General features: G+C 37.3%; 1 protein-coding gene across 3 annotated transcripts in view; it reads right to left on the bottom strand.

Moving 5' to 3' along the window:
- prkag2a (protein kinase, AMP-activated, gamma 2 non-catalytic subunit a) overlaps nt 1–20,424 on the bottom strand; it is an 84,280-nt gene extending 63,856 nt beyond the window's left edge. For 2 of the 3 annotated variants that reach the window (XR_003444751.2, XM_027173481.2), the window contains exons 1-3: nt 19,989–20,423; nt 10,710–10,784; nt 4,855–5,146 (exon numbers count right to left, since the gene is read on the bottom strand). Coding sequence is in view for 2 of the 3 variants with exons in the window: in XM_027173481.2 (XP_027029282.1) it covers nt 4,855–5,146; nt 10,710–10,784; nt 19,989–20,072 (451 nt within the window). In the remaining variant the exon portion in view is untranslated. Of the gene's footprint in view, nt 1–4,854; nt 5,147–10,709; nt 10,785–19,988 lie in introns of all 3 variants that reach the window. The other variant, XM_027173473.2, reaches the window with a different exon arrangement.
- Between the last annotated feature and the right edge of the window lie 3,676 nt (nt 20,425–24,100).

Below are 24,100 nucleotides of genomic sequence, written 5' to 3'. Positions count from 1 at the left end.
TGATTTGAAGAGTGCCATCACTTCAGCCTGAACATCCCAGGCATGAATATGAAGGTCATTTAGATCAGGATTTAGATCAGATCACATCATTCAGTAAACAGACCATTCCCTTCAAGACAAAAATATTTCATCACAGGTTAAAGATGATTAGTGTATCAACTGTATTGATTTGCAATTGCACCTCCATTTAAGTGGGCAAAATGTAAAATGCTCACAGCTACAGTACTGGCTCTGTTAAAAAGGCCCATAATAAGCAAGTGGTACTGTTAAATGCCCATAATAACTCTTAAATTGCATAAACGCAAATGTTTTTTTTCCCGTTTGTCTCTGAGTGCCATAGCTGTGCAGTTTAATCTGCTTTTACTTAAATTCCCTGTTTTTATGAATGGTGAACAAATATGTGATGCAAGAGCTACAATATCTGTTCTATACATCACTCCAAATCTTCTAAAATGTGCCACTTTATATATTTAGCTTCCTGTTTAGTAGTTTAGTTTATTTAGTAGTTATTTCGCTTTTTCCCCAGCCGACCGGAGACAGCCTGTCCTGCTCTTCCTTAAGAAGGATTAATAGCTCCAGGTTTGCAAGCAGAGTGTATGTCCCATGAAGGCCTGGGAAAGGTCCAGCTTGGTTGAGCACTGCCATAAGGGTGTGTGTGGATGCTTGTTTCCTATCCAGGAAAAGCAGCATGTAGGGAGGTTGTTGTTCGCCCACACAGCCACCTACACACTCCACACTGCTACTTGACACAGTGTGCTGACACAGTACCCATACTGACACATGATTTGATTTAGTATTCCGGGTAGCTGATCAGATGATATGTGATGCGTTAAAATCTGCAGTTTATGTTGTACATTATGTTGTACATTATGTTGTACATTTAATAATGTAGATGAATGTAATATGTATGCCAAGTCAAACACTTTTTAAATTCTAGATACAATTAGGTCCTGCTAATCCCAAGCATCTCAAAAACAGATACAGGAAAAAAAAAAACCAGATAGATCCTTGAGTGCAAGTGTGTATCTTACTTTGGCAATTATTTCCAAAATCTCAAGTAGGAAAACAATTACAAAGGCCATCATGAGCTGAAAATCAGGTTTTGTATTGCTTTTTCAAGTGAGCTACAGAAATTTGCATAATGTGCTCGAGCCACACTATGTAATCTACAACTCTTACTGGTTTTTAGTGGTCTTATTTAGAGAACACTTAAAGGGACCGTGTCAGGGGTATTTGTGCAAAATTTAAATAACTTGCATACAAAAGGTCTGGTTAAGTGACGGCCATGACTGAATGGTTAGTTCATGGCTATAAATATTATGTCAGGATTTCTTTTACAGAGGCAGTTCATGTTATCACTTTTAAACTGTTTCATTTCACTACAAACAGATCGGGCATCTGTTCTGAATTTGGCACAGATTAAAAAAAAATTGTTTTCATCATCAGCTTTTCTTTGAACATGCCACTTTTACTGAGCCATGCTTCCACTTTAACGGATACGACTGAAAGTAGATATCCTATTCCTGGAATTTGCTAGAAATTATGGGATCATGGGAGATCAGTGAACAAATACGTATCAAAAGAAGCCTGGGAAGGGTACTGTATCTGGGAAGCTGGGAAATTCTCTCATTGCTTGTTTATAATAAAATATAGTTCAAAGTTCAAAGTTCGCCATGTAAAGCAGGCATGTAAGTAAAGGTTCTCTGGTCTGAAGAAACCAAAATGAAACTTTCTGGCCTTCTTACAAAAGCATGTATTGCAAAAAAGTTTTATATCCCTACAGTAAAGTATGCCGGTTGTATCATCATGTTGAGGGTTATACTTGGCTTTTTAGAGGTTTCTCTCACTAATGTCCTCTCAGTGACTTCTGCTGGTAGGCCTCATTTCATTACCGTTGTGCCGGATGTACAAGATTTCTGTTTTCATTGAACAAAATGTGTCACCACTTCACAGATCCGACAAAAGAAAGTTTGCTACATCTGTTACTGATACTACTGCATCTGTACCGTAATTTCCGGACTATTGAGTGCACCTGAATATAAGCCTCACCCACTGAATTTTTTTAAAATTATTATTATTTAACATAAATAAGCCGCACATGTCTATAAGCACAGGTGCCTACAGGTACATTGAAACAAATTAACTTTACACAGGCTTTAACGAAAAACAAAAAAAATAAAAAATTAACAGTAAACAGTAGCCTACCAAGAAAGTCATTGGTCACTATCTTCCTCCTATAAGGCAAGAAGTATTACCGTGTTAATATAGGATCAGCTTTCCAGCTCTGGAGAGAACTGAAGTTGGCCGCATATTCACAAATTCGAGTTTCCTGAGTCAATAACGCCTGAGCTAAACGCTGTTACTACACAAATAACACCTCTTTTCTATCGTAGTAATGTAGAGAGGCAGCTACAACCGCGTTCTACTTCTACTCCTCTCTCCTTATCGTAAGCTTTTCTTCGGTTTCTTTCTTTGTTTTTATCCTCCATGTCAATGTTAAAACCGCTTTCTGCTAATGTCACACATGCTCACTGAACACTCTCTCCACCCATATTGACAAGACACGCCCCTTTCTGCTCATTGGCTACATGTTTGTTTTGATTTTTGTTTTGATGTTTAGTTTGAGGTCCCGACTCAGTTTTCTGAAGCATTTCTGAAACATCGGAAACCCTACCTTTAACCCGTTCGGCAATTTCATTGGTCTAATGAAAGCTACATGACGCCAAAAAACTGAGCATGTCACAGAATGTGTTTTTTTTTTTTAATGTGAAAAATCCATATCCATTAGCCGCGTCATTGTTTAAGCCGCAAGGTTCAAAGCGTGGGAAAAAAGTTGCGGTTTATAGTCCGGAAAATATGGTAATATTCAGTGCCTGTAAGAGTTTTAATAATTAATTTATAACTGGACTACTAGAGCTTGATTTCTAATCCAAGAAATATTAGCGCTACAACTGACCCCTTGACCAAGATTCCAAAAATTCAAATGACATTGCTCATTTAACCCCATGAAATAAAATCCCTATAAACCATAAGGACATAAAAACAAGAAATTGTCTGCCAAACTTTTGGTAAAGTTTCTTTAGGCAAGCAGAAATAGCTCCTGGGGTTAAATAGTGGGAATCATTTAAGTTACTGAAACTAATTCAGTGTGATATTCTCCTCTACAACATACCTTGTAAGTAAGAATGGCAGGACTTTTGGCAATCCCAGAACAGCATCCCAACATACTGCACTGTAACTGGACAAATTCCGAGCCCACTGTCAGATATAGCATTAATCCATGACCTCTGGTCTACATTTGTACGTACTTTACCAGTGAGTGATCAGCCCACCACTGAGACCCATTGCAACACTCCAGCCTCTGACAATACATCAATAACCACATTTTCTAATTATGGGTCACTCCTTTCAGATGATAATGGTGTCTGAAATGCACCTTCTTTTCAAAAAACAAGGCTTGCATAATTTTCTGTGTGGCATACAAGTAAACTGAATGGAGTAGTCTTGTAGACTAAACAAATTAAAGCAGCAGGAACTGTGTGGGCATTGTTCTACTCTTAATTGGACAATTATATAATTATAAAATAGCTACAAATAACAGGGACAACTACATTCTTGTTTAGATCTAGGTTGCCAGATCATCACTGTGTTGAAGCTTTGTTTAACCACATTCTACAAAGGAGATCATCAAGAACCACAAACTCTTTCAGAGATGCTCCTCTCTATGAAAGCCAACTTTGCTGGGTTTTATTTTGGTTTCTTAAATAAACATTAAGGTATCTGCATGTCCTTAAAGTGATCCACTCAAAAGAATAACCATTGAGGACACAAGATACAGATTGATTTTAATTTAAATTACTGTGCTACCTAGATATAGTAGTATAGGCATGTCCTGTGCATTTTGTATGCTTTCAAGCAGTATTACTTTGCTGAAAGGTCATAACAGGGAGTGCCGGAATTCATTTACTGGAATTCACTGTGCTGAAAAACACCCATGCACCAATTAAATCTGCACGACACATAATTATCCAAATCACCAAGTGCTCCATGGTGATTTGGGGTTAAAACCATTCTGTCTAGAGATGCTGGGGAATGGACATGCTGCTCTGATTCATACTCTGAATATTAACAGTCTGATTTATGAAATATTAAGTTGAACAAAATGTGAATTTATTGCTTACACTAAATGTCATTTTAAACAATTTTCTTAGTTACTATTTTGAACAAGGTAGACTGAGCCCGATCAATTCACATAGAATTAACAGAAACTATTTACATTATAAAATCTCACAAGGATGTTGGTGCGGACTGACTGCATGTCAGAACTGAGAATCAAACACATGATAATTTCAGTGTTCTTTGATTTTATTCAGGGCTTTGAATATACACATTTATATGAAGACGGATGAGCAAGAGCTAATTCTGTTAATGTTACTCGAGTCAATCACATGGAAATTCATCAAGCATTATTATAAGCAATTATAATTATTAGACAAACTTTAAGAGCAATAATTATCCTTATAATAATAACTAATAATTCAGAGCACTGTGAAAACACAGGGAGAATTCATGACAGGATAAACATGGGGAGTGGAAATGACTTGGGGAGTGGAAACTGCAATGTATTCACGCTGTCTTTTATACTGTTTCTTTCATGAAACACGAAACTTTCTGTCAGCATTGACGAACAATCAAATGTAACAATGCAGAATCTGGAATACAGACTTCTCCAAACCCTGTCAATCATTCTATCTTCAAAGCTTTTTTTTTTTTAAACTGTCACTCTTGTGACTCTTTAGTACAAAAAAAAAGAAGTTATGTTATATGGTTAAGAGCAAAAATGAGTATACCTACCTTTCCTGGCACGGGAGAAGAGTTTAATACTGACGGGAGAGGCAGAAGAGGAAGTGGACAGGGAGGTACAAGAGGAGTCTTTGGAGGATGAGCGGAAGATTCCAGAAAAGCTGAGGCGGCGTGGTGATTTAGGTGGGGACTCTTGATGTAAGGGGTAGGGGAAGATGGTTCTTGGTGACCCCGGGCTGGTTTTGGACCTTGCTGGAGCAGACATGGGGCTCGAGGGCCGGCTAAATGGACCCCTGCTGAAAAATCCTTTAGTTGGGCTAGCTGAGTGGCAACTGATCTCCCCCTGCAGGAACAACCCAAAACAGCAAAGTGAACTACATATTTTCATATTTCATATCTCTATTTCATATAGAGATAGAGTTTGCTAGATAACATGAAAACATGGTAGAACAGGGAACAAATCAAAAGAAGTCTAAGATGTTATGGAAAAGTATCCATTATTGCTTGGTTATTATAAAATATCCCAAACCTTGAACATTCCAGGGAATTCGGAGTATGTGAAAAGTATTTCAGAGACTCAGCAAACGTAAGAAAAGGTTCTCTGGTCTGGAAAATGGACATTTTTGGTCTTCTTACAAAGCAAGCTGTGCAAAAAGTATGAAGGTTACCCTTGGTCTCTTAGGTGATTGGACTAATTTCTTGGAAGAGCTCTTTCAGCTGTAGTCGTAATACTTTTTACTAATGGATTTAATGCTGTTCCACTGGATATTCCAAGTTAGAGATATTTTACTACCAAATCTTGACTGATTCTTTTCCAGAACTTTTTCACTGTTTATTTGAACAGCACCATGAAGACCTAAGAGCTGTAAAAACATAGTATGTACTCCAACAATCTATGGAGCCTTCTAGAAACAAGTTTATTTACTGAGACAATTGAGACACTTGGTATCGATTGTTTTTGTAACCTACTGCATTATTATGGGCTGTTTTGTAGAGATACAGGACAAGTCATTTCAAGAAGCTTTTATTGTCATTTTAATATAAAGCTAGTGCAGAGCACAGTGAAAGGAAAAGGTTCCTCAAGGTGCTACATAAAACTCAGAGCCACACAAAACACAGAACCAAGCACACTAAGACAGAACTACATGAAGTGCATGTGCGCAAATGTGTGCAAACTGCCCAAGGCAAAAGACTGTGCAAGACATAATTTCAGTTCCAGGTTCTAACACTACAGAATAAGGAAAAGATGAAGAGTGCAAAGATAAATATGCTTCTTCCCTGTTAATGCTCGGATGCCATTTGTTGTGTGGCTTTCATTGCTAGATAGAAACGTGCAAGATTGTTTATAACTTTATTAGCCATTTGCTCATACATATTCACAGTGCAATAACTTTCATAACAAATTATGATTACCAGTAGTGTATATCTAAATAAATAAATGATAATATAATGGATCCCCTGGCTAAGATTCCAGCCTCCACTTTGCCTATGACCAACAGAGGACTGTCTGCTGGAATACAGTAATGTTGCTTAAATACATTAGCATGCAGTGATTACTGTACTGATCTGTTAAACAGAATATTGGCTGAAGGTTTTTGCCTCACTAGTACTAGGGAAAAAACATTTAAATGTAGTGATTCTGTACATGTTAATATGTGGCTGATACTTTAATGTAATTCGGATCACTAGTGATTTTTTTTCTTGATAAATGATACGGTATGTGGAGGCGCTCAGAATGCTCTTTAATCTGAAACTGTTTATAACTGTTTATAAGTTTATGCTCTTGCGGGATTAGTGAGGATAGGCTCAGGCACATGAAGCTCAGTTTATACATATACATTTTTTTGTTGTTGTTTTATTTCCTGCGCTTAGAATTTCACTGTAAGCAGCTTGGCCTCTGTTCTGTGATCAGTGGTCCTTTTTCAGAAGCCTCATTTTTTTTGTTGTTTTGCTGGAACATTTTAATCATCAGTGTGTTTTTCACCCACAGCAGTGTTTAGTGTTTCCAGCGTTGTTCATCTATGTAAACAGTCGAAAAGCCACTAAAAACTGTTTAGGCATGCAAAAGCACAGGGTCACCTTGTGTTGCTCAAAGCTTTTTGTTTAGGGAAAAAAAACAGCTCATAGCCAAGTAACTTCATAAATGAGTTATAATGAGTTAAATGAGTTTCTTGGTGAAATTATTCTAGGTTTGATTTATTGTCCATTTGTAGCTGTATGATGTTGTAGCTATTTGGCTTTATAAAACTGGCCAAAACCAACAAAGACAATTAAATTGTTATTCGCAATTATGTGTACTGCAGTTCAACAACATTTGCGGCAGATCTAGCTTTAATCAGGTTGCCATTTAGGATGTAATAAGATCTTTTAAAGGAGGATTAGTTAGGAAATAGATTCCATTTTATTTCCATTTTGGTAATTTAATCTCAGGTAACATTGATTGCCCTCATTTACTAAAGTGCCAAGTTACAAAAACACAGAAGACTGAAATCTTAACATTAGAAAACAAAATCTCTGTACAGAGAGCTAGTTTTTGATGTCTGCATTTGACTAATTGCCGAGTGGAACAAACATACGATACTGCGTGAGGTCTATTTTTAAATACTGATGGAAAAAATCCTGACAGCTGACTGACATTTGTGGATTCTGCAGCATTGAATGAGATGCTGACACATGTTTAAACACTTGTTTCGGCCCACATCCAGAACCTGAGCATTTTCCATGGCCAAGGTTGTAGTAACAATGCAGAGTTTGAGTTATGTAGAAGTCAAAAGATTCATGTATCTACACAGTGAACGTGACCCATAAAGCACTCTGCTGAAAGAGGACTAATGTTACACCGTTACTGATGACGTCATAAAATTATCCAGTTTTTAATCTACCAGATAAACAAATGAAAGCAAGAAGGGATTTCGCTTTATATTTTGTTTGGTTAGAAAATTTCTCTAATCAGCTCTTCTCAGATTAACTTAATTTTGAGGCTGTGAACCTTCTTGAGACATGCCTTCATCAAGCTCTAAAAGAAGTTTCTGAAATACTTCTTGAGCTTCTAGTGATATTCAAGGTTGAGGGCATAGATCAAACCCATGAACAACATGCATGCTAGTGCTATACAAACACAAAAACACATCTACTGTAGCTTGCACAACGAAGCCAGCCAAACAGTCACCTGCAGCACTCAAGAAAAATCCGATGAGCACATTGTGTTTCTCTGAGACTTATCAGCTTATTTATCTGGTCTTTCTCCTTAGGGAACTTGACTGGCAGTGAAATATACTGTAAGAAAGCAAGCTAAAACTACACATATAGGTTTTCTCCAATAATATACAGTAGTAGATACGCTCATGTCTGTGTTTCTGCATAATTGTGTATTATAAGTGGCTTTGTTAAATGTTTACTACTAGCATGTTCTGTTGTTGTTTGTTAGAAATTGTTCCCTGACTTTGTCTTTCACAAGATCTACACCAGGGCTGTCAAATATCAGGCACTGAGCGTGACAGTCACTCATGTCGGTCTTTTGTCCCACTCTCCCACCACACATTGTATTTATCACGCAGAAAAATGTACTATTTATCATATATATTATATAAGCCGCAGCGCCCAAAATGTATCTGTCTGCACCACTGTCTCTATGGAACAGTGCAGGAATCAAGCGCGTCTCCCCTGGAGCTCTTGGTCGAGCCTGACACTTACAGTATCAGCCAATCAATAAAAGAGGCTACACAATAGCCAATCAGAAAATAGCACTATTGCATCTGGGTAAGATTTAATGCAACAACCAATGAAAAAAAAGCAAATCCTGGAATTGTCCAGTATCATCCACGTTCACCCACAGAGAAAACCACTGGAGCTGCGAGCATCACTTTGAGCACAGAGTAAGTCATGACAAATTCACAACTTGTTTGACACAATGACATTTTGACTGCTCTTAGAGAAGTTTCCCAGATAATCAGCATCAGTTTTTCATGAGTGTCTGTAACTTAGCCAACAGTTTTACAGCCTGTTCACTGACAACCCCTGCTCAGAACATGTAGTCTAGGCCAGTGCTTCTCAAACTAGAGGCCCTGAGCCAGGGGGCCCCGGTTTTATGACATTTTATAAAATAAGGAATTTACCATAAATTCTGTGTAATTAAATCTCAGAAAAATAAGGCTACTAACCAACAGCACTACATTGTATAATTTAATATGTTTTGAGAGCCCTGTGTCTATTTCTGCACAATTGTGTGTTTTCTAAGTGGCTCTGTTAAATGTTTTCTACTAGCATGTTCTGTTGTTAGAAATTGTTCCCTGACTTTGTCCTTCTCAAGATCTACACACTGTCATAGAATACTGCCACATGTTGTATATGGGGTGCGGGATTTAGTTTGGGGTGTCTTATTTTGGCTATAAAATATGTTTACATTCTGTTGTACGGCTTTGATTTTCTGGAGAATTTATAAAACTTACACTATTATTTAGCAAACCATTCAAAACAAATCCACAACTTATCGAAAATATTATTGCCTTCGTGCGTTATTGGAATGATCATAAATCAAGGTTCCTACTCGTATGAATGACCCCTCATTTACGACAGGGAAATTCCGATAAATTAGCTGCCTGCGTTTCTGAGGTGGAAACAGACCTAAAGTTTCTGTACTTTCTGTAATGCAGCTCGTTCTTAATTCTTACTGTTTTGTTCTTTTTTGTATATATTTATGCATATCAGTGATCATATTTTACACAATGAAAATAGCTTATACTTGAATAAATTTCCATTTATCATCAGCCAGCTAGTTTATAGAGTAAAAGGGTGTCAGGGAGTCAGAGTGTCAAAATAAAAGTATAATATAAAGGAAAATAAAAGATGCGTGTTCTATCTGACAACACGGCATGTGAACATGACATGACTCGTAATTACTCGTAAGCGGGTAGCAGTATAATGCCAATAGAGCATGACTAGCTGAACACACTACTCTTGCTATTTATACTACACAAGGGGATAACATAGCATAAAATGCCATTCGGGATGTAGCTTATATTTCATCAATGTCAATATTTGTCAAAAAATCTAAAAAAAAAAAAAAAAAAAAAAAAAAAAATGCCTCAATTAGATTCCAGCATTTGCTGCACACTCCTGATTTCTTGCTCATATCCATTGAGCAACAACAGGTGTATACACTATACATGACAAGCTAGGGCACACAGTTAGGTGGAAAAAGGCACATTTGCAAGTCAAGAAGGAAGTGGTAGGTGATTACGAACAGGGCTTCTTTTGTATTGCATTGTTTACACAAGGGTTGTACACATGCACTGCATGTAACTTGGTACATTTTACTTTTCATCCCTTAGTTCTGTGTTGTCTTATGTAGCACCAGAGTCCTGAAGGAACAATGTTTCATTTTACAATCTACTGCATTAGCTGTATGTAATCAAAATGACAACAAAAGCCTCTTGACTCTATAATAATGACCAATTAGTGCAGAAACTGGGATGTGGTAGCCTAGTGGTTAAGGCGTTGAACTACTGATCGGTAGGTCATGAGTTCGAATCCCAGGTCCACAAAGCTGCCACTGCTGGGCCCCTGAGCAAGGCCCTTAACTATCAATTGCTCAGTGGTATAAATTGATATAAAATGTAAGACTTTGTTGTGAGTACACAGAAAACACATTTTCAAAACACTGTGAGATTGTCAGATTTTTTCTTCCTGAACTTCAACAAACACATACACAGCTCCAGGCACATCACAGGAACATCCTCACATCAACGTGATGAATATGACTAAGCATATTCTACTCACACAGCCCATTTAATTGTGACGGCTTTTTTGCTCCAAGGACCATTAGAATAGTATTAGTAATGTTCAATGCCCAGCTCTATGAAAGCAAGACAGATCATGGCATGGCAATGACATTTTGGTGACATTACCTTACGTGTACCATCCTTGCCATTGTGTGTGTCATCATCACCCTCCAGGAAGGGCATGGCAAACAAGCCCAGGTCCTGCAAAAAATGGGAGTAATAGTGTTAGAATAATTAAGCAGCTCAATAAAACAGCTTATATGCACAGGTCAGGGCTTTTTGCCACAACTACTATGGATGATTTCTCCCCAGACCACTACAGGGCACTCTTCTGTTGTGTGCTCCATTTCCTCCCTCAGTTGTGCTCACCTGTTTTGTATGCACTCATTAGTCACCCTTTATTAGTTCTGTGGGCTTTGTACGTGTTATACAATTGTTTATCTGTGTTTTTGCTTGCTGTTTGCACGATCTTTAATGTTCATGTTTTCCTTGCCTAACCTTTTGTGTTCTGGCTTGTGTGGCTCTGTTTGTTCTTTTAATCATCCCACAATAAAACCTTCTCCACTTACATCTGCCTTTACTGCTATCAATTACATGACAATTTCATTTTCAATTTCAGGACAAATGAAAGCCATATGAAAACGCACATCAATGACAAATTTTTTTTTATTGTACATTGAAGAGGCATCGTTCATCTCAAAGTGTTGCTACAGTATACTTTTAAAAAATAATTTAAGATACACAAAGTTTCATATGTACACAAGTCCCTCTTTTTATTGTATATGTACTTTATTAAAGCAGATGTTTAAAGCAGATGAGTATTACCTCCTACACAGTACATCTGAACTCATTGCACAGAGACGAACACTGTACTGAGTTTCTTTTATTGTATTGACCTTACTGACTTTATTTAGTAAGAAGCTTTATAGTTTGCTATAACAAATTATTTGAAAACACTGTGATATTCAATGGTCAGAAAAAACTAATATGATATAATATTTGAACTGTTTTCAGATTCAAGTTAAAGGTCAAATGTGCCGTGCTGTTTATTGGCTGTATTCAGTGTTGAGCTCAGCATTAGTGAGTGGTTAATGATGATCCAATACTGAAATGGTGCATACTGGTAGACATCAATTTCAACAACAGACCTAAAAACTATTTAGAGTTTTGTAGTATGCAATATGCCCAAGACTGAGAAGTGTTTGAATTAGCCATATTCTGACCTTGGACTTAAGCCGGTTATCTTGAGAAATATCAGTTTAATAAGAAGCAGCATTATTTTAATTATATTAGCGACATTTCTAATGCAATAAAATGTTCATAAAGTCTATTTTCTGCAAAAAATCATATGCCACCTTAATTAACCTAATGATTATTCCTATATCTGCTGATTTAAGAAATGAAATTTCAAATGATATACAGTAACCGTGCATAAATAAACTGCCTTTTTGTTTTTTTTAAACAATGTTCTGCCAAAATCTGTAATTGGATCAGGGGTGCCAAAACTTTTGCACACCAATACAAGGACACTGAAACTACTTTCAGAGTCGATACAGTACTTGAGGACTCAGAAACACCAACAAAACCAATGTATTGAACAATATAGTGTTTAAAATGCACAGAGGACTTGATACCAGAAGATATAAAACAGTCACAAATCTTTTGAGACTATGCAGAAATTTCTAGCCATACAGATGGAGAGCCCAAAGGGAGCATAAAATAATCTGTAAAACTGCCAAACTGCTGATCCAGAAATAAACAGGATGAACCACTATCCATTGGATTACCCGTATCAGTATTCGAATGAGCTATGGAGAGCAGTCTCGCTGTAAAAATCACTCTAGAAATGTCAGGGCAGTAGACATTTACTAAATATGACACTGTAAACAGTTTCTTAAAGCAACTTTAATCTCATGATCAAGCTACTGCATAATGTGTTGAGCTTGTTAGAGCTTATTAATAGAGACAGGGTGCCATATTGGGATTACACTAGAGATTGCATTAAATGTGTTCACAGTGCATACGGTACATTGGGAACATTAGTACTAGCCAGCATTATACTGATAAAATAAATGACATTTTATATTAACTGAATGCCTGTTTAATGATAAGTGAATTTAAAAAGGCTGAGAACCAGAGGGATATCTGAGGTTGGTTATGAATATGGATGGAGACCAGAAGATCTCAGGAAGTGTAGAGTAATCTGAGGCTACAGTGGACACAAGCTCACACAAACTGGGAGGCTAAAGATTTAAGACAGAAGACCAGGTGATGTTTGCCTGTGTCCTTGTCTTGTCAGTGAGTTACTGTAGACTGGGTCAGGGTTGTGGAACTGCTCATACAGTACATTAGATGCAATAAGTTTATTTTGAGTCGGAGTTGTGGTCAGGATTATACAAAGCACAGTAATGAACAGCATCCTATAAAACAACAATGCTTTCCAATGACCAAACAGGTCAAGTTGCCAGAACCAAAACCAAATTATTTGAGCATCCAACATGGTATCTACAAGAAAATTGTCCTGGAAATCAGCCTTCATTGTGCTGCTAAAAGGGTCTCTTTTGTACTGTAGCTTACAGCTGGATTTACTTTGACTAAAAGAACTGGACTGTATGCAGCACATCATTCACCTGCAACTCAATGAAAACACCCACATACTGCTAAAACACAGCTAAAATCTCACACACACATACACACATACCTGTACACACACACACACACACACACACACACACACACACACACACACACACACACACACACACACACACACACACACACACACACACAATTACAGGTATTAGCTCGATTATCTGTATATATGCATCATTCTCCCCTGCATATATCTCTTACCATGTAAATCCCTTCCAGTCATTCATTAAGTGTCCATGGCAACAAGCCTGACCTACACTGTGCTTTTCATCTTCTAGCATACAAAACCCAACTAACCTGTTCAAAGTCTGTTAAAAATCAGTGGTTTGAACAATGTCAAAGGGACCAATAATCTTATTCCCTCAGCACTGATAGCACGGCCCACTGAAGATGAAAGCAAACCTGTTGAAGGGTTTATTGACAAGACCTGCAGAACAACAACCCGAATCAATAAAGCCCTTTCCGGACTTCCTTACCTATAATCAAATAAAGAAAATGGAGAAAAAAGATAAGCATGCAGCTTGAGCCAGCCAGTCTGCACACTCCAGCATCACAATCTGCTCTCCGTCTTTTCAACACAAGTGCCAGTGCAAAATGCAGCCTCCCAAAAAAGAAAATCTTAAATCTTAAAGGAAAAAAACAGAAAGAAAAGTATCCAGTGTAAAGGGAAGGTCTACTCTCAGCCTGTCCAGTCTGCTAGAGCAGTGCTTAAACACAAGAGTGACACTGTAATGAGATATGATACAAAACTGCTGCCTCAAGCACTTGCAAATCCTATTTGATGAACTCATGGCCACTCTTGCTAAGCAAGGCCAGACAGGCCTGACTGACAAGACCACACCTCCCCTCTTGAAGAGCTCAGACTCTTTTGGAAATTTGTGCGTGTGTTGTGAATTAATCAAAAGAATCAAAAAAGGTCCTGGGTACAGTAGCTAAACCAGTTTTTAAGATCAACAAGATCCTGGCCATGTCAAGAGCCATTGGGAGCTCATGACTGCTGTGTACACTTTGTATTTAGTTAGCTCTTTTCAATTCTGTGCAAATGAGTTAGAATTTGGTACGGTGACAAATCCATACAAATGGCTCAAAAGCCTATGGTCTAGCATATGGCACAGGTTTGTTAACTTCCCTGCTCACAGCATTAGTTCCTACCTTCAATAAGTCCCCTGTGATCTCAGTGCTGTATGAGAATTTGTCCAGCCCTACCTCAAGGGACTGGATAAATAATGAATATAGCTAGTGAAATAAAGTAAAGTCATCTTGCAGATCACTAATTATCTGAGACAAGTCTAACTAAGCACAGTTATGCCATATAGCTGCATTTCTGTGCAAGATTTGGAGTTTGAACTTTGCTAGAAAATGGTTTTGAAAGTGAGAAAGAAGGTAAAAACAAAAGGGCACTAGCATTGTCTCCTGTGATCTTAGCATGACACACATCTTCTAACATCTCATCTGAATACCAAATACACTGCACCAACCAATATATTCATTATTCAGTGTATATTTTTTACATTTTTTGTAAGGACTTTTTATATCTAGCTCAACCGCTGAGCTAAATTCTGAGCTGAAAGAGTTTAGACGGTACTCATGTCATTTAGCAGTCATCCTTATCTAGGGCCAATTACATTTATCCCTCTTTTCTTTTGATATGGAGCAGTTAAGAGTTAAGGGTCTTGCTTAAAGACCCATTAGTGGTAGTTTGGTGATGCTAGGATTTGGACAAACAACCTTCTGATCAGACAGTCAGAGTCTTATCCAATAAGCAACCACTATCCCATACATCACACACACACACACACACCTCTCTCTCTGAGCTACCGCTAATTTAACTCAAATCCCACCACACAGTCAGTCTCAGTCTCAGTCTCTCTCTCTCTCTCTCTCTCTCTCTCTCTCTCTCTCTCTCTCTCTCTCCTGATACACTATTACTATTATTTACGAACTCCACCTCTGCTTTATCCGCCAGTTACTATAGGTTGTTATCTTTTTCATTCATTCAATTATTATGATGATGATGGTTCTGACTGTTGTGGTTTTGCCTCATTATCTTATTAAATCTATCATAAAAAGAATAACTCATTCTCAAATAACCATCGCTACTGATAGCTCAAATTAACATCCTGTTGACGATGTGGAGCTTTACACAAACCTTGGTAAAACACATCCAGCTTGTTTACAAAACCGGGAGTAGATTATGCAACAGCACTGACCTCATGACCTCCCACTGCTGAATCAACACTCCACCAAAGCACAAAGATCGCAGAGACATGGTATACAGTAGGGGGCCAAAGAAACAAGCAGCCTGTGTTGTTATGGCAAAGCAGATGCTTACACTGTTTATTCAGCCCTTTTGGTATTAAAGTAAGTAATACAATGACACACACCAGCAGATACACACATGATCAGGCCTAGATGCAAGAGCCTTGCCAGTGGAAGTGACAAAGACACAAAACCAAATGGATGAGTTGGCTGAGCATCAAGAGGAATGTTCGCAGGGATCAGACAGAGGGAAGAGTGTTCAGTCCCAACTGTTGTATACTACTGACCCCTCCCACTACAGGATCTGACACCGAGACATCAGTGCCTTCCCGAGACTGGAACAGCCATGACAGACGCAAAAGCATAGAAGATTCACGATTCATTCTGCTCCTTTCACTCCCATATTTTCAACACTCTGGATCATCTGTATATGTTCTATATAACATATACACTACCATTAAAAAGTTTGGGATCTATATGAATTTATCTATACAATTCTATTATAAAATTATTATTATTATTATATAACCAGCAGAATTCCAACTGGTTCAAATTTCCACAGAAGCATTTCTTCCTAATGAAAACCGAAAGTTTAAAAAATCTGAGTCGGCATTAAGCTAACAATCACAGGAAGGATAACAAATAACTGGGCAGCAGAAGTGCAAATTATAAAAAAATCCCTTTGACAAGTGGAGGTGGAATTGCATCTCAAACTTTATACAAATTATTAAAGCTATAGTAAACACCAGAATAATAATAGTTCACATTTTACATTAGTTTTTACATTTCTCTAAAAACCACAGGTGGAGAAATAGCATTTTCTACCACTACTCACAGGGTCATATATATAAGCAAAATCTGCTGAACAATAATCCAGCAATAAATCACATTCTGCAAGTAGAAACATGTACATCTATGAATTTATGCTTAGACAGTGTGATCCAGACAAAAAAAAAAAAAACACAAAAAAACTCAATAGCGAAGATCATAGATCATATTTTCTAATATACAATTATCGAAGCTGTACTATCTTTTTATAATCAAGCTTAATATTAATTCTTTTGCTAGTAAATTATGTAAGGAGAGGTTCTTCAGGTTAGTTCTGGACTATTGCTTGGTAGTTTGTAGGATTTAAGTCTTAAAGAGTGTGACAAAACCGATGCTTGCTTTCAAAGCCAAAAACGGACCAGCTCCCTCTTACCTCAAAGCCCTTATCAATCCTCGCACTGCACCTCGCACACTCCGAGCTACCAGCACTGCTCAACTAGTCCCACCATCACTCAGGGTAAGAGGTAAGTACACTACAAGGCTCTTTTCTGTTCTGGCAACCAGGTGGTGGAATGAACTTCCCCTAGGGGTTCACACAGCTAGGTCACTGGCTTCACATGACGGTCGAAGACCTACTTTTCATGAAATAGCACTTTCCTCCCTATTTGAAGTATGTGTGTATTACAGTGTATATACAGAGTTATATATATATATATATATATATATATATATATATATATATATATATATATATATATATATATATATATAAACAGTGAACAGTGACTTAGGTTCATCATATCTTAACCTAGTGAACCTGAGTTAATGTATTCAGTGATAGAGACTTAAAAGCACTTGCGTACGTTGCTCTGGATAAGGGCGTCTGCCAGATGCTGTAAATGTACTGCTTTTCACAAATCACCCTACATCTATAAACTCTATTCTTTCTATTTTTTGTGCAACATTATCTAACAACCTAAACAAACTGGTCACACTATTTGACACTGTAAAAATTGGATTTAGCCAAATTGCTTTTGCTGACAGTATGGTGGATCAATACCACAGTGCAGCATGGCATGAGGCCCTATTGTGATTAATGAGTCTTCAGGCATATCAACCCATCCATCTATCCATCCATCAGGAACACATGTACACATTCACATGAATGCAATTATATATCTCAACTTATCATGTGACAGCAGCACAAGGAAATGCCAAAATAGGCCAAAAGCTTCAGTTAATGTTTCCATCTGACATCAGAATGCAGAAAGCACTGATTGTTAGATCATATGGGTTAGTTTGTGTATTTCAGAATCTGCTGATCTCCTGGGATTTTCCATCTGTCCCAATGGAGTCTTCTGCTGTTTAATCCATCGACCTCGAGGCTGATGTGTTGTGCATTCTGAGATACTTTCTGCTCATGATAGATGTAAAAAGTAATTATACAAGTTTCCATAGACTTCCTGTTATTCGCCTCTAATCTCTCTCATCAAAAGGGTGTTTCAGCTTGAAGACCCTTTTTTTTGTTCTTCACAACATTTTGTGTAAACTCTAGAGAGGATACTGAAATTGCCAGGATACTCCAACACAAACAACCATACGATAATCAAAATCACAGAGATCACATTTTTCCCTATTCTGGTCTTTGATGTGAACAATTAACTTAATGATTTTATTGTGCTGCTGCCACATGATTGGAAATCCAACTGAAGGATCATTCGTCAGGCTGTGAATCTGAAGGAAATTAAGTCCAACAAGATGTCCAACAGAAGTTATTGAAATATGTATACAAATGCATAGATTAGGGAAAGGGTACTACAAAATAATATTGTAGTGTTTGCATATCCCAGTGTGCAAAGCTGGATCAATAATCAGGAAGCTGCATCGCCCCACTGCCAAGAAAAAGCTGCTCCTTAAATCTTAGAGAGGCCAACAATCACTGAAAGAGCTACAGAGGTCAGTGGCTGGAAGAGGAGCAATGGTGCACCAGTCAACCTCATCAAAAGCACCACATAACTCTGGCATGTATGTGAGGGTGGCAAGTTATTTAAAAAATACCATCTGAAAGTATGTCTGGTGTTTGACAGAAAGCATTTGAGTGACCCAACTGTAATGTAGGAAAAGGTTTTGTGTTCAGAACAGACAAAGATGACCAAAACCCAAAGCACTTTGTGTGGCAAAACCTTAAACCTCCCATGCCTCAGAGAACACTATTGTTAAAGTGAAGTACGGTGGTGGCAGCACCATGTTGTGCAGATGCTTCTCATCCGCACAAGGTGAACGTTAACATGCTAGGGTTGTAACAAGTGTTTTATTTTTTTCATAAAAATATTTCCCATCCAAGGTCACCTTACAATAGCTGATTTTGAGTCTCAGTTCCTAAATTACGTTGACATGTGTGAAGGAACATGTGTGTCTAAGTGACCTTGTGAAGTGGGTGTGGCCATTCGTGACAATATCTAATGGAGCTGCTACAGTCTGACTGACTATTTGGCTTTTCTCCATTGATTAAACAGCCATCAGATTTCTCGACCTATACAGTTGGTTGTGATCGTGAAAAAAAATCACATGTTTCTTAAAACATGAGGATGTAATTAAATGTACTAATATAATAACTGAAACCAAATTCTAAATTTGGCTCCAGCTAACATCTGTGGTACTCCAGAAATAAAAATCTTTATTAGTATATGAGCAGGTTGCTGAATAGTTACATGCCACTGTGGAATAGACTAAACCGAACAGACTAAACTGAATGCCTAAACAAAAATTGGATTTATACAAACTGCTCTTGTTGACAGTATGGTGGATCAATCACAGTGGAGCATAACATGAGGCCCTATTGTGATTAGCAAGAGTCTTCATGCATATCTATCCATACATCCAACCAACCATCAGGAACACCTGTACACATGCAGATCACTGATCTAAACACTCTTACATTCTCCTTACAGATGCCAACGGGCCAAAGCATTAAAACATTTAAAATATGAATAACAGGAATTTTAGCCGATGAGACAGAGACGGACAAATGAATTTTTTCTGATGATGCAAGTAATAACTTATTTCCTATTCTGAACTGTTTATAATGAATTACAATTTGACATAAAATGGAGTGGAATCTTTAAATGCAATTGCCTCCATGTTTTCTAAGAATACACACACACACACACACACACACACACACACACACACACACACACGTACAATAGCTGATGAGTGTATTATAATAATAATATATATATATATATATATATATATATATATATATATATATATATATATATACACACACACACACACATATATACGTACATAAACATACATTATATATGTGTGTGTGTGTGTGTGTATTATTATGTGTGTGTATTATTATTATTCTCACCAGCTATTCAATGTGCATTAGGTGTAGAGCAAGACATTAAGCAAAACAGAAGAAAAATAAGTTATGCTATAGCTTGCTAAAGATCTACATCTATAGAAGACTATTATTAAAAGAGGTTATATATATTATATATATATAATAATAAAAACAGAAGTAATCTTAAATGACCTTAAATTTAAGAAGTGATCTGAAATTATTATTAAGTTGACATAGAGAAACATGAGGCGTGTCTAAGTGACGTAATGAAGTGGGCGTGGTCATGAGCTGAGTTATGACAGTAAATAAAGCTATGTAGAAATGAAGCATGACATAAAAAAACATGACACAATATCAGCACAACTTACAGGCATGTTTAACCGAAGCGTCCTTTTCCTTGTACATTTCTTCTTGCTATCAGTCTTCTTTGAATCCATCACAGTGCTTCCCATTTTATTCCAGAAAATCTCCCTGTTATAATAAAGATTTATTTCAGCACCAGTGTGCGGATGAAACTACTGAAGCCTGAATAGAATTCCTTATGTCTTGAAGCCTGAATAGAATTCCTTATGTAAACCTTATATGCACAAACACCAGGGGTAAATAATCCACCTCATCTTAATAATCATCATAAGAAACATCTCCAAGTAAGACATCAGGAAAAAGGCATTTTTGCAGCGGATTTGCTTGTAAATCGCTCCATTCTCTAAATTATAGAAATTAAACGGCACTGTTAGGTGTTGTGTCTGAATCTACAGCCTACAGCAAACCCTCCACACTTATAAAAAGCGCGTCCAAACTGAACCAGGCGTAGGGTTTTTAAAAGCAGCCAGGGTCGTGTGGAAGGCCACATGGGCCAAAATATGTCCACCCAAGCACCACTACAGTGCAATGCATCTTCATGCATTTTCAGTATCTGCAATGACTCGGGGGGCTTTCACACTGACTATTTAATCAAAAATATGAACGCATGAAAATCTGATAATGTGAGAGCTGTGATGTGGACCCGAAACCAAAGCATGGTACTGAAGCTTAGACTATCCGTAAGAAGTGGCCTGAGTTTAGTTGAATTAAAACTGTGCTGCAATTCCTGTGAATGTCAACACAATTAATGTTCGTGTCCGAACTGGTCTGGGAAGTGAAATATCCTGTGCATGTGTTTTAGCCCATCACGACATGATTCGTTCCAATAACACCATGAGTGGAATGTATCAAATCAAATCAAATTTTATTTGTCACATACGCATACACACAGAGTACGACATGCAGTGAAATGCTTTTTGTATTCAAGCATAAAAAGGAATGGAATTAAGGATAAAAATAAAACCTAAAGGAGGTAGATAAATAAAAAGTATAAACTATATAAAAACTATATAAAATATGAAAAGATATGTGAAAAATGGTTTCAATGATGGTATGGTTTCAATGATTGTCCTTAAAGTGTCCATATGCAGTGTGGTGTGTACGTATAAAGTGGCACTGTGCTGTGCAAGTCGAGGGTTAAAGTGATGTGAGCAGCAGGTTAGTAGAATGTTTTGGGACACAAGAGGTGAGATTACTTACTGACACATGCATATATATATATATATATATATATATATATATATATATATATATATATATATATATATATTTAAGATGAAGAGGGGGCATCCAAAACAATCATACTTCGATTCAAAATTGCATGATTGGGATCCCAGTCCTTCAAAAGGCATTATGCACACACAGACACAGACACACATACATACACACACTTGCAGTCCTAGGGATAATTTAGCATTGCCAATCCAAATTATGGAATGTTTTAAGGGGTGGGAGGAAACTCAGAAATCCAAAAGAACTCACATGCACATGCAGAGAACCTGAACAGACAGAATTGTGTTGTCTCTGTGCAAATATGTAGACCAAGTAACAAAAATTTAATCAGAATAAAAATATATAACCACATTTTGCTTTGAATGCTTTGCTTTGAAAACAGTAGTGGGCTTGTGAGTTGGGTTGTAGTTTTTTTATTCAGCAATTCTCCAAAATGTATCATGGAAATAGGGGGGGAAATATTTCAAAACCATTTTGCACTTTTGGCCTTCCACAAGCTCACATGTGTACTGGTGATGCATCGTGGCATTAAGGCACACTTAATTCAGACCACCCCTTATGCTGGATAGGGTGGCTGGAATTCTCAGTGAATAAAACTTGACTTTTGTGGCCTGTTTCTTGTTAGGGTGCTCTTTACTGAGACTGAGTGCCATAACGTATACAAAGAAACTGGATGTGTCCCAAATGACCTGCATGATTGTGGTAGCATATAGGCAGTATTAGAGGATGTAGCTGTAGTTATTTCAGCTCTGTGAGTCCTTTTATGGTGATAGGGTTGCTGTTTAGGTGCCTGAAGGTGTCACGTTAATCTCTGTAATTTTGTAAATGTTAAAAATATAGAACTGGATTGTTGTGACCTAAGAGCGGTGTACAGTAAGATGGATGGTTGCTACAAGACAAAGCTATTTGATTCGAAGATACTGAATCATGCACATTTCTCTCTAGATCTTGTTAGACTGCAGGCCTAATTAACAAGTCTGGTACACAGGACAGATTCTAGAGGGTTGATTTTCTTTGATTGAAATCGTTGCACTGTGGCAAAGTGAATTCATTTGCAGCATAGCGTTGTATGAAAGAGTATGTTTAGTGCTGTGCTGTGAACTGAATATCACTAACCAGTCCAGTTCAATCTGCCATTATTCTGAGGGTAGATGTGACAGCTAGTTCAGGGCCTGCTTGTGACACATGCAAGCTAAACATAGCATCTGCAAACTGTGGACAATTAACAAGAATGAAGACCAGTCCTTGGGCTATAAAGATGTCTCTGTCTGTGTGGTTTGGTTATAGTAATGTGGTTTTAGCTGAGTCATGTCCAATACCATTTGTCCATAGCACTATACAATGCTTATTAGTCATCATCTCTAATGGGTGTTTGCAACTTGCATCTTGATTCATATTCAACTCTAAATTAGGTTTTAATTCTGCCAGTAAGCTTGCTTTCCAGTATTGATCTTGCTGAGCAGTGTGTGGGAAGCCTAAACCAGAGGCTGCTTCCTTAAAACTGTCAATCCTGAGACAACAAAGACATTGTCGAAGGTCAATTTCAGCTAATACCTTTTTGTTGCAAATACTACATCATACATTTCTTTATGACAATAAGGTATTCAGGTGAGAATCGCCAGCCCTTAGAAGGGGTAAAAGAGGGCTTGTCTTCCCTGTGTTAGATAGAGATGTAACTGTATATAAATACAGCATTGAAAATACTGTATTCTAACCAGATCAAAAACAGATAGAAATGTGATATACCGGATTCATAATGTTTCAGTCTATCTGCATTGTTTTGCTCTAGTAGATTTATTTAACCCTGTTGAACATCCCAGCTGTAAAAACATTAATGTGTATCAATAAGGTTTTGAATCATCTGGGTTGAACCATGGGAGATGGGATGCTTTGTAGTTGTTAGAGTGACATGTAAAAAAAAAACACCAAGTAAGGTAATATCTTTTGGCAGATCAGTATTTATCTACTAGATATCGAGAGATGTTATTGTAGATTTTATGCCAGAAAGCTGTTATGGTTCTTGATGAAAGTTGTGTTGTTATGTTGGTTTTTCTTTAATTTGTCACCTGTATGCACCCATATTGGTGCACACTCAGAAGCATTTAGGCAAACTTGGAAGAGAATTGGTAGCCAATGATGATGGGGATGAAGCCGGACCTTCTGGTGATGTCAGTGGAGATGATGAGGACGATGAGGATGCCATGTAGCACGGAATGCGTGTGAATCTATAATTTGACTCCATTCTCCTATTCTTTTTCTGCTTTGTATTCTGTTGTGACTGTTCAATCAATTCGTCAAACGGCAAAGAATGAAGATGGAAAGAATGGGGTATGTATTTATCCAGACACATGTCAAGTTTCTGAAGAAAAATAAATCTCATCTTTTAAAAATAAGCCTCATCTTTTGCCATTCCTCACCATGTGGTGCCATTTTGTAATCATAATTCTACATATTTTCATAGTGGACTATACACATTGAGTCAAAATGACATCAAGGATTAAAAATTGCTTTTTAAATTAAATGCTAGCCTTGTGGTATTCTTTTTAAAATGGCATATTATGCTAATAATTACAACAGCCTCAGCTACTATTAAAAATATTATCAATACAAGCCTTTATCTGATAATACTTTAAGTATCTGTATACTAAAATATCATAAACAAATAGCAGGGAAAATTATGCTTTGCTGCCAAATGAATCATTTTGTCTTGACTATGCTGAAGTTGAGAAAAACACTCTGTACAACACAAATTCAGTTAGAACTTTTAAGAATAGTCATTATCACAAAAAAGCTTTGCAAAAATCTGCTTGGCGATTTAGATCCCTAATGAAAAAGCTATAAGAGATGAGAGGGGCGAGAAAAAAAACTTGTTGGGCCAGAACAT

This window comes from Tachysurus fulvidraco, chromosome 25, assembly GCF_022655615.1.
Source record: "Tachysurus fulvidraco isolate hzauxx_2018 chromosome 25, HZAU_PFXX_2.0, whole genome shotgun sequence".
Taxonomy (NCBI): domain Eukaryota; kingdom Metazoa; phylum Chordata; class Actinopteri; order Siluriformes; family Bagridae; genus Tachysurus; species Tachysurus fulvidraco.
Note: the sequence above shows the minus strand (reverse complement) of the source record. Positions and strands in the feature narration are given on the sequence as shown.